The sequence below is a fragment of the Pseudopodoces humilis genome, chromosome 1, assembly GCF_049639895.1.
Source record: "Pseudopodoces humilis isolate 2021_Gansu_Grassland_sample_001 chromosome 1, ASM4963989v1, whole genome shotgun sequence".
Lineage (NCBI taxonomy): Eukaryota > Metazoa > Chordata > Aves > Passeriformes > Paridae > Pseudopodoces > Pseudopodoces humilis.
In genome coordinates this window covers 5,390,830-5,405,235 of record NC_142200.1, presented here as the reverse complement: position 1 = coordinate 5,405,235, position 14,406 = coordinate 5,390,830, and the positions used below count along the sequence as shown (strand labels likewise).

Below are 14,406 nucleotides of genomic sequence, written 5' to 3'. Positions count from 1 at the left end.
TATTCCAAAATATGTGCCTATTTCACAGTTTCCCACAGAGGTGGTGGACTGAACTCAGCAGTCACACCACTCTTTCCTATCTCTGACCACAGAGTCTGGGTTTTTTTTTCTTGCTAGGAAAATAGCATGTCAGTGGGATTCAATATACAGCAGGAGAACCAGGCTGACACTGCATTGTCTGCACATCATTCAGACTCCAGAAATAACTCAAGTCTCACTGTATTTGTCCCACTAATGTTCCATTTGGGCTTTCTGAAATTTGGGTTCTTCTTTACCTTTCCAAAATGTTGACAGGAAGCACATCAAAATTAAATATCAAAGCGATCAAATATTTGATGAGTTCTATTTCTAAGGTGCAGTATTTTCACTGGAATCAGACTGGTTAGGGTTATCCTGACTGATATCCTGCCCCTAATCACAGGATGCACTGAACAGTGAATGAATTAATGAAGCATTAAAGAAATGTCCCTATTGCAACCACTCTTGCTCTGTTTATGCAGAAGGTCATACCAATGAAAACTTATTTGGGGCTACTTGAAATTTCCCAACAAACTGTGCTTGAGCTGCATGAAGACCTTGAGCGCATGAAGCACACAAAGATGCCATTTTAAACCTAAAAAGCAAAAAAATTGACATCCTGCTACACTCTTAAAACTGTTCTCAGCTACAAATATGTTGGTGTACAGAGGAGGAATTGCTTACTTCAAACACTGGAGCACCATTTGTGCAGTAGGAAAGACTCAAAGGCAAAGACAGGGATCCTCCTGTTCGAAGAAAGAAATATATAAAGGACCAGAGACAACAAAAGTGCAAAAAGGATACTAATGAAATGATAAAAATTAAGTCTAACTTAAATGAGGTGATGAATTTCTTCATCTCTTGTTCACATTTTGTAGAAAAGAGGTTTATGAGCTAGATGCTGCCACAAGCAAAATCTGAGGACCACTATTCCAGCATCATATAAATACAATAAAAAATAGGATATATTTCCTTTTCTTGGGTAACCTAAAATTCAAAGAAGCCATATACACCAAAAAAAAAAAAAAAAAAGTCTATTTGACTATGTTCTACATCAATCCAACAGGCTGAGCCTTTGCTTTTATCAACATGCACTGGTGCTACTTGTGGGGAACATACATCTACTGCCTTACAACACGGCATAGTGCCATCAAGAAAATAAGAACAATAATGCATTCTATAAATAACAAGGGTATAGACATGAGTGCCTTGGGATTTTTGATACTCCAGCCCATTAGCAGGATGTTTATGAATTGCATTCTTTGCTTTCAGGGCTACTACAGCAGGTGGCCAAGATCACTGAACCCTGTCATTTTGCTACCACTGGCTTGGCTTCTGAAATTATAGGTACAATCTGAAAACAGGTTCCTAGTAGGTTATTTTGGTTCTTGATCACACAGATTCTCATAGGAGGGAAGAGATTCAGTGCCAACCCTACCCACCCAAATCAATTTATTGAGAGTTTTGCCCATAATTCACTGCTGAAATGTCTATAATCAGAGCAGTTGCTACATGCTGGTTAATTACCTTTGTCTTCATAAATGGAAATAAAAAAATGAAACAACCACAGCATTATTTCTGATTTTTTCCTCATCTTAGCAAATTTAAACATTAGAAACAATGTCAAACAATGGCTAAAGAGGAAATATTTAACTCTCTTTTGACAGTGAAAAATTACTTCAACTTTTATGAGTTCATTTTTTAAGTAGTTTGACATTTCCTTACCAAGGCAGAGTTTTTATTTTATTGTTTCCACAGCCACAAATGTTACCAAGTAGGTTCCTATGATTCATATGCAAGCAGAAAGAAATCATGTCTCTATTGACAGGACTGTTATATTTTATTATTATTTACAAATGCTCCTGCCTATCCCAGACTTTCTACTTGGATCATGATTGACCTCCATTTTTCCCCAAAGAGGTGGGTAAAAGATTTTGACTTCTGTAGTCTTTGTCAAACCAGATCAGAGAGAAATCCAACAAGTCTTGTGTTTTGCAAGCAATCACAGTCAAGTATTTGATACTCACGGAGAAGACAGAGGTAAACAAGGAGAACAAAATAAAAGCCTAAGCCCTGACAGCTTCAGAAACTGATTGCCTCCAAGAAAAGTCTTCCTCAAAATACTCAAATATTGGTTTATGGCACAGCCCTCTCAGTTCCCATCCTTTCAGAACAAGGACTGTGTCTGTGCTGTCATTTTGCACAATTGTGTAAAATCTTACAAAGTTCACAGAAGCACCTTCTGGCAATGTGTTTTACCAGCTCTTTTATGGTCTACAGAAATGGGGAGGAAAAAAATTCCTTTTATTGGGTCTAAATGGACCATTTTTCAGGTTACCTGAATTTTTTCCATTATTGCATTGTGAAAAATAATCAACAGAAGATCTGTTGTGAGAACATACTCCAAGGTCTGTTGTAAAACCAAGTCAAATCAATTTCCATTACTTCCCTAATTATTTTGCTGAAGATAATTCTGAGGCTCAGAGAGTCCCATCACTTAGGTAACTGAAGTTGCAAAGTGATCCAAGGAGATCCATTAGATTTTTCTTTTAGAAATGCTTCAAAACCTGTTTTAAATGAATATTATTTTATTTTATTAGTATTATTTTATTATTTTATTTCAACTCACACTCAGAAAAAATCATTTACAGCCTAGATTAAAGGCGTCTTCCTTTTGCAAAAAATTGGTCTGCACAAAAATTGCTCCTCTTTGGCCCAGGTGTTGTAATGCAGGTCTAGTTTCTTTGATGTGGGGAATGTGGTTTCTATGTCTTTTGCTGCCAGGAAACAGCTCAATGTCTAATCCTCTGATTATGCCACATTCCTGAAGTCTTCACTTATGACACTCTCAGGGAATGAATCATTTATAGATCTTTCACATGCATGTAAACATACATCAAATGGAAAAGCCAATGATAAAATAATGTACAGTCCTTTTTATCACTGCAGAAATCCACAATTTCTCTTCTAACACTGAAACAGAAATAATGGCTAATCAGACCATTTTCTGGGTATGTTATTTAAGGCAATTACATTGATATGTTATAATTTACTGCAACAAAATAGGGAACTTTTGAATAGCTGGAACTGTATGGATTTGCATAACTATTACATCTTCACAGGTTCATTTTCATAGCCCCATAGATACCTCCTGTATTATGGATAGTACATATACCAGCCCTCAAGTAATTTGCACTCAAAGACAATCAAATTTCATGAGCTATGAGTAGCTTACCATTTATTCTGCAGGCCATAATTTTATGGTTTTCAATAAAATACTTCTAATGAGTTCAGTAGTAGAGAAAGAGACTGACTGGCAGCTCTGGAGAGTGGAGCTGTATTTGTTTACAAAGAAACACAGTGTGCAGAGCAGAAGTAGAGCTTTACCACCCACATGAATGTTATTCAGCACTGCCTTGGGGGTGTCCTGCTGTCCTGTTCAGCCTTTCACCCCTGCCTCTCATCAGCCAACTCTGTTTGCCAATGACAGGAAGACCTAATTCCAGCAGACACATTGCAGATTGTATCTAGGCCTAACAAAGACCTGTGAGGTGGCAATGACTTTTGCCTTGGGTCATCAAAGAGCAGATACATGGTGCCTTCCACTGACTTTATGGTTTTATCCTACCCAGGGAAAGAATTTGGGAATATCTTGGCAGACTTTACAGTAACCTTTCAATACTTAGGGCAACTTATAAGAAATATGGGGAGAGATTTTTTTAGCAGGGTGTGTTGAGATAGGACAAGGGGTAATGGTTTAAAACTATAAAAGGGTAGATTTAGGCTAGATATTTAGTGTTGAGGGTACTGAGACACAGGGCCACATTGCCCAGAGACCTGGTAAAAGTTCCATCCCTGGAAACAGTCAAGGCCAGGTTTGACAGGGCTCTGAGCAACCTGTTCTAGTTGACAATGACCCTGTTCATTGCAGGGGGTTTGAACTAGATTATGTTTAAAGGTTCTTCCAATCCAAACTTGTATGAGTCTACAAAGAAGACAAGGAAGAAAATTGATGGGTAAAGGCTTATCTGACTTGGCCTTATCTGATCTGCTAGGAACCAGAGGCAGCAGACAAACAATACTGCAGCTCCTTCACATTTCATAACATACCCAGCTAACCTGGGATCATGCAGGGACTGAGTGCACAGATATTAACAATACATCAGACCCTATCAAAACACCAGACTGTGACGCTGGGAGCAGTAGAAGTAAATATTGTTTTAAAACTAGGTTGATTTCTCAAAGTTTATGCCATTCAAAGAAGTAGTGTGAGCTCATTTGCCTCTGTCTGTGTCTGGCTTACCCTACATAAGTCTTTAGATCCATATTCTCACCCAAGTACTCATGTGTGTAACTGCATGAATACTCACACAATTTTCCTGGTTATGCAAAGAGTTTCCTTGAAGCATTAACCAATTTTGATCCAAATTTCTTTTTGGCACTCATCACAACACTGGAGTATAGATTCTGGATATGTGATTAAGTCAAGTCACCTTCAAAATAAGTTATTCTTGTCCTGAAGCAAGATTATTCTTATTTTGCCATAAAGCTACCAAAAAAATGCTTTGTTGGCTAAACTTTTGTCTAATGCTATTCACCTCTGTCTGGCAGTGCTTTTGAGAATCATCACTGACCCATCTCTTTCTGAGCCCACTCTTTTCTGATTGTCACAATGCCAAATTTTTCTGATCCTTGGAAAAAATATGAGACCATTTGGGTGGGGTCAGTTGGTTTTTCACAAACTGGTGTTACAGGGACTGCACTTCTAAGTGTTCCCACACAGCACCAAAACTTCTAATTATCAGCTGTGAAGCTGTTTCTTGGGTCATTACAACTGACATGATAGCTGTGAACAGAGGTGTAGGCTTTTGCTGTCACTTCAAGATTTGTTTCCACTAAACAAGCCAAAGTGGTAGGAAAAAGAGGGAACCTTTTTTCTCATTCCCCAGTCCCCGAGCTGCTGTCTGGGACACTTTCCACTAGCAAAGGGTTGGCTTTCAGATGATGGATCTCAACCGTGGTGTTGGCATCTCTGCTCACCCTGCAAAGGCCATCAGCTCAGAAGCTCTGAGAGTTGGTCTCCCTTCAGGAACTCTCTCATCATCAGTCAGTGGGAATTATTGTTCCTTAGGAGCCAAGGATTACTGCTCCTTAGGGCATATGAACATGATTTTTAAGCAAGGTACCACTGGAAAAAATACTGAGAAGAAAAAAAAAGTGAATAATAAAAACATTCTTTCAAAAGGTAGAGAGCAGCCAAGTCCAGCTCCTGAAGTGAGGAGTAAAAAATCTGTTCTCACTGCTCCTCCACTTTACTTTGGGGAAGAAAGACAAAAAAAAAAGGTATTGCACAAGCCACTTCCTGAAAATTCCTGAAAAATCAATGCTGAAAGCTCCAGAAAGGAAAACCTTGAACTGAAGGAATGTCAGCCAAGTGAATGCCTGTACAAACCACATAAATGGATTCAGACAATGTGAGAAATTATGGTGGGGGAAGCCAAATAAATTCTTCAGTATATAACTGTAATGGTAGCTGTGAAAGAGAAATAAATCCTCCATGCTTAGTCTGCTTTTTACCACGCTACTCACAACTCTCTAAATTAGCCATAATAAAAATCCTTTCAGTTATATAAGTCTAGGTGAGATCTGGAAAGAGAATGCAGCAATCTGATTATTTCCAATACATAAACAATGCAGAAAAACAGCAAAAAAAGGGCATATGAAAAGAGCAACTTCCTATGCAAATTCTATTGCTTAACAAAATAAATAATAATCAGTACAATATGAGCAATTCCCAAGGATTTTCCCCAGAACAAGTCACCATCACCCTCCTATCTGGAATTTCACAAGAATCTCCAGTTGATTTAATGACATTTTCATTGAACACCCATAGCAAAAAGATTGCAAGGCTTTTTTAACACCATGTTTCAGGCCTAAACCCAAATTAATCTCAGTTTTGCACTCTATAAAAATGCAGATCATCGCTTTGCCATACATTGCATATGTCGGATCAGAAAGTAAAAAAAACACAGAAAAAAAATATGCCAGTGTTTAAAGAAACCAGTTATTGTCACCTTATTAGTTACATGTTTTCTGCTACACCTAGGAAATAATTTAGTTCTTTCTAGAGATCAGCCATTTATCTTCAGTCAACCAAAGATTAAAGACTTCATCAGTAATTATCACAAATGGTGCCCTCAACATACTGATTAAATATACTTGTCATTTTACCTTATAAAGAGCAGTATATCAGCTATATCAGTATTTCAGAATAATTATGTGTTGGACATCTGCTGGAGTCCCAATCACACCATTTGCATCAGCAAGACACCCAAGGAATCTTTTAAAACCACCCATTACAAATGCATTCTAACACATGTTTGCCATTAAACACTCACACTGGAGTAGAGAAGCCTGAAATGACAGCAAAAGTCACTTCCATGTAGTTCTAGATAAAAGTCTGATGTAAACTGCATTGAGCAATTATAAGTAAAAGCTATTTTAAATGAGATTTATTAAAAACTGATTAAAACAAAAGCAAAAATATATTTCACTTGTCTTAGAACCACAGAATCATATTACATATTAAAGTTCCTACAATGGATTCTATGAGGGCTCCTCTTTGATGCACAATCACTACAGAATCAAAGAATATTCTGAGTTGGAAGTGATCTACAAGAATCATGAATTTGAACTTTTAAGGGAGTGGCTTGGACAGGGACCAAACCCATAATGTTGGGGTTCTTAGCCCTATGCTCCAATGAGCTGACATCATCTCAGGGTCCTGCTACTTCGAGAGCTGAAAAAGAACTGTTTGGCCAAAGAGCCATAACTACAGAGAAGAAAAGAAGTCTAAACCACAGATGACTGCTATGAGACATAAAAATGTATGTTTGAATAATATTTTGGTGCTAGGCTAGAACAGCCCAGGTTTTGCATATGTTGCCAAAAAGATGAAAATATTAGCAAACTGTCTGTGGAAAAGAACACTTATCATCAACAAATTTCATTTGAATGATACTCCTGGTTCTTGTGTTATGCCAGACATAAACCTCATGTCTTTTGGGATTGCTACATCAATGCTAGATGAAAGAAGAACACTTCTCATCAAACACCAGTGCCTTATTAATGAGAAATCATATGATTAATCAATCTGATTACTTAGAAGTCAATTTATCTGCAGTGCAACTGCTAGCCAAATGAAAATAAGATTACTGTGAGTACAGTTTATTAATAATCCCCAGTATGCCATTGATTCAACTTGATTATAACGCAGCAGGCATGTGATGCACAATATTACAAAGACATTAAAGCAGCCTGACAACAGTGAATACAGGAGAGGTTTATGCTACTGGGTAAGGCACAGAAATCCTGAAGTGTAAGTGACCATCCCGTTTTCAGATCTGGGAGGAATAGTTTATTTTACTGTAGATAAATAAAGCTGCTGTAATCTTCCAGTATCCAGCTCTTAGAGCAGTTGAGATCACCTGAAAGAGTGAGTCAGTGTGGAGTTGAGACACAAACCTTGTAACATCCAAAATAAGCCCTTGAACTTCCTTACACAGAAAAGCAATTTAGCAGACACAAAAGGGAATTCAGGTTCCCCAAAAGGAAACCACACATAGCTCATGAAGCTGTTTCACCCCACTGGCATCTCCCAAGATTGCACTAGATATGATCCTATTTTGGACATATCTGCAATGATATATATTCCCTGTGAGCATAGTTATGGGCTGAAAATAACTGAAAAAGTTCTAGCACTTATTATTATTTCATAGTTTTTATTATTCTGTAGATTATTCTCTTCTAGTTTGTTGACCAAAAAAATTGTCTTCCTTCATATTTATCTGACAACACAAAAATATCTTCTTTCAATAATAAATATCTTTGTTGTCTTAATTGTGCTTGAAGGGAAAAATGTAGTATAGATATAGAGAAAATATTAGAGAGGGAGGGAAGGAGGAAAGGAGAAAAGGAAGATCCCTCTTTGCTAGGGAGTGGAATGGGTAGAGACAGAAAGACTTAAAAAATCACTTAGATTTAAAGACAATTAATTATTATAACTACTCTGCTAAGCCAGGAGATGAGGAAAGTGTCAGTGATGTCCAGAAGTCATTTGATGAGATCTAGGGAAAATGCACATGTATAATCCAAAGCTGCTGGCATTTAATCAGTCTCCCAGTGAGAAGTCAGAAGTGCAGAACAAGAAGCCTTCAGGATCTGTTATTAAGCAGCGACACCTCAGCAGCCCAAACGCAGAAGATTACGTCAGGAAGTGGAAAGAAGAGCTGATTGATGCTGACTATCTTCAAAAATTAAGGCAGTCAATTGCTTTTTCAGTGAGGAAAAAGAAAATCAGTGACATGAACTATGTGAGCACTTCCACAGTCAACCTGTGGGCCTAAAAAGAGCATTAACTCTCTGATGCATCCAAGTCCTGTCAGGAAAAAAAGAGGATAAATGGAAAGTATGACCTATATATGATATATCAAGGTAACAGTCTTCTACTTTGTATTCAAGAGTTAAATGGAAAACATAACTTGGCAGTTTTAACATCATATTTCATCACATTTCTGGCTTTTCTGGGGGTTTAAGACTACTTTCAATCCAGCAACCACTCTACTGTGTTCAAATCTTTTCTGAACCATGAGTGGTGAATTGTCTTTGTTTAACGTGGGGAAAGGTTCTTCTTTCCTCTCACAGAAGCCTGCCCTGGTCCCACTCTCCTCTGGTGCCAAAAACCTTGCCACATAAACCCAAAACTCCATGCCACCAATCCATCATATGCCACTGCATATCATGACACTAGTGAGAACAAAATTTACTTTTGTGATACAATCTGCTTCTTGAATTTGTAGATTTTTTACCAAACCTATGAAACTGAATAAATGGTGGAGTTAGTAAGGTTTCAGATGCAGCAAACTACAACTTTCCTGGGGTTTTATGCCTAGACCAGAGGAAAAGGGTACAACAGTAATGATTTAGAGTCCCTGCACTTTACAAACTTCTGTTCATTTGTAAAAGTTTGTAAATTGTTCTGGAAAAATAATCTATCTGCAGCTGTCAGGGGAAAAAGAAGCTCTTTTTGGTTTATTCACAATAGCTAAGGCTAAAATAAGGAAAGTCTTGACTGATTGCAGTCTTACAGTAAACTGAATAATCAGGTTTGATTCCCTAGAAAAGATACTAAACAGAAGGCACTTGCCCAGGAGATGCATTTTCAGAGCTTAAGCCTGGACACTTCTTAAATCAAGGAAAACACAGAAATGCACATGAAATGTAGAAGGAGATGAAAATAGAACTAAACAAAATTAAAAACAGGCTAGACCAATACTAACTGTCCCATGGCAGTTTATGACATGAAAAGAAACTAACCAGCATCCCCATAAAGTTGATTTTCTTGTGTTCTGCCTCTCAGTGAAGCTTCATCAGCCTTGGAAGACCAGACCTATTAATGTTTCACCCTAGATTTAGCCAGTTGCTTCAAATCAGAATAGTTTACAAACATAAATATGGGTGGTATATTTTGAGTTCTGGTATTCAACAGTTACTAATTCAGACATGCAGTAGGGAAGGTCCAAACAAAAATATACATAAAGTAATCAGAGAGGTCTGCAGGTTTTGGGGGCTTTTAATCTCATGAAAAGGGGTAGGATCCATTCTCATGCCCATTGGCAATGATGCAAAATTCTCCAAACCAACTGAAGTTTAACAAACACGTTCAAATAACCTGGAATAGTATCAAAAAGTAATTAAAGGGAAGAGAAGTTGGCCCAGTGCCAAGTACTGCAGCACTGTAGGAACTAATATTACTCCTCTTCCTTCGATCACTTACAGCCTGATATTAACTCCCATATAAACCAGCAGTCAGTCACATGGCTTTTCCTTAGAGTCAGGTCTCAACAGGTTCGTTTCTAACTCTGAATTTTTATTTTTTTATGTCAAGTTAAGAGAAAATAGCCTTTGCTCATTACCCTGCATAGGCAAAAAGGCCATCATGATCTATTAAATTAAAACACTCAGCTCAAGAACAGATGCCATGAGCTATGGAGGATTCTGAAGCTAAGCAAATGTACATCTGGCCACGTGGACTGTGCAGCATTATATTTATGATGTTTTGGTGTGAGGCATTCTGATGACTGCAGGGTAGCAGTGTGCTAAAGCGGGTTCTTGGAAGAGTAATTTCCATTTGGTATTTCACAGTTCATCTGCTAGGATAATAATAATAATAATAATAATAATAATAATAATAATAATAATAATAATAATAATAATAATAATAATAATTGTACTGGCTCTGGCTGGGACAGAGTTAACTTTCCCCGTGGCAGCTCTCCCGGCGCTGTGCTGGCCAGCGCTGGCTGCGGAGCTGCTGGTGGCACTGTGGTGTTTTGGCTCCTGCTGAGCAGAGCTGGCACAGCACCAGAATTCCCCATCAGCAGGTGGGAGTGGGCAGGATCCTGCAGGGGACACAGCCAGGCCAGCTGACCCAAAATGACCAAAGGGATATTCCCTACCACAGGGCGTGTGCTGAGCAATAAAAACTGAGGAAAAGGAGGAGAAGGGGGAGCATTCACAATTGTAATGTTTGTGTTCCAGAGAAACCACACCCTGAAGCCCCACTTTCCAGGAAGAGACTGGACATCACCTGCTGATGGGAAGGAGAGAATGAATTTTTTGTTTTCCTTTGCTTCTGCACATGGCCTTGATTTTCTTTCATTAAACTGACTTTAACTTTACCCACAATTCTTCTCTATTGCACCCTGTCCTGTTGAGGAGGGGAATGATAGAATGGCTTGGTGAGCACCTGGATTCCAGTCAAGGTCAACTCAGCACAATTATCCTGCCATTCAAAAAAATAACCAAACAAGTAGTCTACAGAGATAGGTAGAAGATGGAGCTTCCAGCTAAGGAAGAAAACTGGGGAGGAAATAAGTTTTTTTTCTATTTACAACAGACCAAGATTTTTCCATGGAGACTAAAAGCAAAAAATGGAGGGGAGAACTTTCCATTTCTCTTCTTTCAACAGAAACTTGTCCACAGGAAAATGAAAATAGGCACCACTCTCCAAAGAAGCTTCTTTCTTATGTGATATACAGAGATGTTCAGAGATTGTCCTAAAATCCAAACAGTTATTTAAATGTCTATGATGTGACTGTCTAGCAGAGAGGCAGAGGTTGAGGTCAGTTTGTTTGCCAAAAGCATACACTGACCCAATGTTTGGGACAGCAGCCTCAGGCCAAACATTCTCTCAGCCCTCGTTAATTCCTTGGTAGCTCCTCTGCACCAGGTGCTCTAGGCTTGCATATTTTTAATATTTATACAGAAAAGCTTTGACAGGAAGGGTTGAGGGAAGCTGAGGGCAGCATGTTAATCAGAAGCCTTGAATTCATGGTTGCAGTATTCTGCAGTAAGTTTCTAGACCTGAGGAAACATTTTTGATTAAAAAAAACCAAAACAAAACACAAACCTCAAAGTTAGCACTTAAAAAACATAAAAAAGAAAATAAAAATATAAACAAAAAAGAAATTAATCATTTTAAAACAAACAACTTTATTTTAAAAATTGCACAAAGAGCTCTCCTCTTTACCTGTGTCAAGTTGCAAGACCAAAGACACACAAGCTGTGGGCCCTGCCATGAGTAAGGCATTGTGTGAAACACCTCGTCACCAACACACAAAATACCCTGGACACAAATCCCTCTTTCACAACATCCTTAATAATGATTCATATCCCCTGACTGTCATACAAAGGAACTGAAAGCCAGGACCTTTTCCTAAATAATGAATTTCACCTTACAGCCAACATCTGGTCAGGTGAATCCTATCTTAAAAGTGCCACTGTCAATGGGGGGTACATCCATACATCTTGAACCCTGAAATGATCCCTGCAGGTGGATCATGAACACCCAGGAATTGTGTATCCAAGTGCCAGGTGGTTCATGCAGAAATGTTTGAAGGGTTGTCCTTCCAAAAAATCCCTCTACAGGAAATATAAAACCATGACATGTTCTCCACAGACAATGTGCACACACTGTGTGATCAAATTGATGTAAGACACCATTCCTCATCCTCCTTACCTCTGAAGAAGTGGGTTTGCAGTAGCCAGCTCCAAACACTAGATTTTCTAATGACATACTGGACTGGTCTGGTCCTGCCTCCAGGTTGCCTTTACCAAGCCATGAACCTTTCCCTGGACGAGCGAAACTACAAGGAGAAAAATTGAGAAGAAAAATGTAAACAGAGGGGCATTTTTAGAGAAGAATCGTTGTTGTCCCAGTATTATCTCCTTGCTTAAAAAAGATTTAAAATTTTAGTGAGTTTTGCTTTTGTTTATTTCAAGGTACACTGTAAATTCACATTTTCCTTGAAAATGATCATTGTCCAGTGTGCAGTAGCTCAAGCAATGTGAATGAAGTTTGTTTTCTAGGCATTCAGTGGAGTGGTTTGAGTGTTATCTTTAACTCACTCTTTTCTCTGCTGTCTAACAGATCTCTTTCCAGCATAACATCTCACCAACACAACCTTTCCATCTATCCAAATGGATCTCATTCTTATGCAACCTCTCATCAGCTTGCACCTTGATGAATGCAACACCTTTCTCTCTGGCTTTAACCACATCATCCTTCCTCTTTGAGTTGTGCATGATCTCTCCTAACTACCAATATCTTTTTTAGCTCATCCTAAACTTATTCTTATAGATAAGTTTGGTTGCCACTTCTCACTCTCCCATAGCATTAGCTTTCAGCACAAGAAGGATAAGACTTCAGCCAAAAAATGCATTTATTTTTCCTGGGTGCAATGTGATTTCACTGTTATCCAAATTGTTCCTCAAAAAAATGACAGAATGTAAGTAGTTTTATTCTCAGTGCTAATTACTGTGGTCAGTGCTCCCTTCTGGCTATATTTGTACATTTCCTATTGAAGACCAAGAACCCATTAAAGGTGAAATAACCTGACTGGAGTTTACTCAGCATCAAGCCCACCAGAGTATTGATACACAGCCAGGGCTCATACTCTGGATTAATCTGAGCAGTACTTACACCCCAGTTAATGATGTGGGCTGCCTTTAAATTCATTGGAGAGGAATTGGTATTTCCAGCATATGAGTCATCTCTTGCTGAAGCACTGATGTCAAACAGATCAGAGGAATTTTAACCTCCAAGTATTTAATTCTAATTGTTGACTGGAAAGAGAGGCTGGATCATCAACAACTGGAGCTAACCCCACTGTGAGACCCTCTGATAACACATGCTGTACACAAACTATTTCAAGATTTCAAGAGGGAAATCAGGCTACTTGTGGGGAATGCAGTGAGCCAAATTACAAACTGTGATTGCTAAATTGCAATGCAAGTAACCAGAAGGGTTCTTAAAAAACATGCAGGAAAGGTTGGAACTGAAATAATGAACTGTAGGGAAAGAGGGAAAACACATTTGCTGCTTGTACCAGGTGCAGAAGTAATGCCACTGGTTTTGTGCTGCAGCTTCCAGACTGGGATCATCATCCACACGTGTCTGATGCCCATCCAAGCATCTCAAATCCCACTGTACCCAGAAGACCTGCTCTTCTTGAAAAAATAAAAACTTCCAAGATGGAGACCACAAAAAAACTCTTAAAACCACAATGTGCCAGAACTAAAAGCCGCAGGGAAGTGCCATTCCTGCTGCAATGCTTTTCCAGCCTGAGGTTATCCCTCTATGTAGAGTGTATCACATGGCCACATCAGCTCAGATAAAACTAATGAATTGATATCTACACCTGATTCAGTTTTTAAGGACAGATTAAAGTGCTGACTGCTGCACAGAAACACACAGAAAACAGAGAATCATAGAATCACAGAACATCCTGAGATGGAAAGGATCCACAAGGATCGCCAAAATCCAACCCTTGACCCTGCACAGGGCAGCCCCAAGAATCACACCATGTGCCTAAGAGCATTTCCCAAATGCTTCTTGAACTCTGGAAGGATTTATATTAAATATACAAACAAAAAAAATAATTCATTAACAGCCATACAACAGGTGAGGTTCTGGTGTGAAACAGTTTTGCAACATTAGAAAAAGAATCTCAAGCAAAATTACAAATTGGACAAGTTTCAGAAGGTAAAACACAAATCCCTGTCTTATCTGTAGAACAGAACTGCTGCTTGTTATAGATAAATACTGGCAAAAATGCCGTTCCATAGGAGGGATGATGGGGTAGAAGAAATCAGGAAATAGCTGTTCTTGCTTATGTATATTTTAATTTGTGTGATCATAGCAATTTCCAGCTGTTCACTTCTAAGCAGCATGAAGCCTTTCCATGCATTTCCTACATGCACCATTTAAGATAAAAGCAATAAATAAATAAACAAATACATAAAGCTATTTCCAACAGACAGGAGCTC

General features: G+C 38.5%; 1 protein-coding gene across 1 annotated transcript in view; it reads right to left on the bottom strand.

Annotated features, from left to right (window-relative positions):
- Positions 1 to 14,406, bottom strand: part of FAM135B (family with sequence similarity 135 member B) — a 245,759-nt gene that overhangs the window by 35,081 nt on the left and 196,272 nt on the right. Inside the window, exon 9 of the mRNA XM_005516890.3 lies at positions 12,098 to 12,224. Coding sequence (XP_005516947.2) covers positions 12,098 to 12,224 — 127 coding nt within the window. The remainder of the gene's footprint in view (positions 1 to 12,097; positions 12,225 to 14,406) is intronic.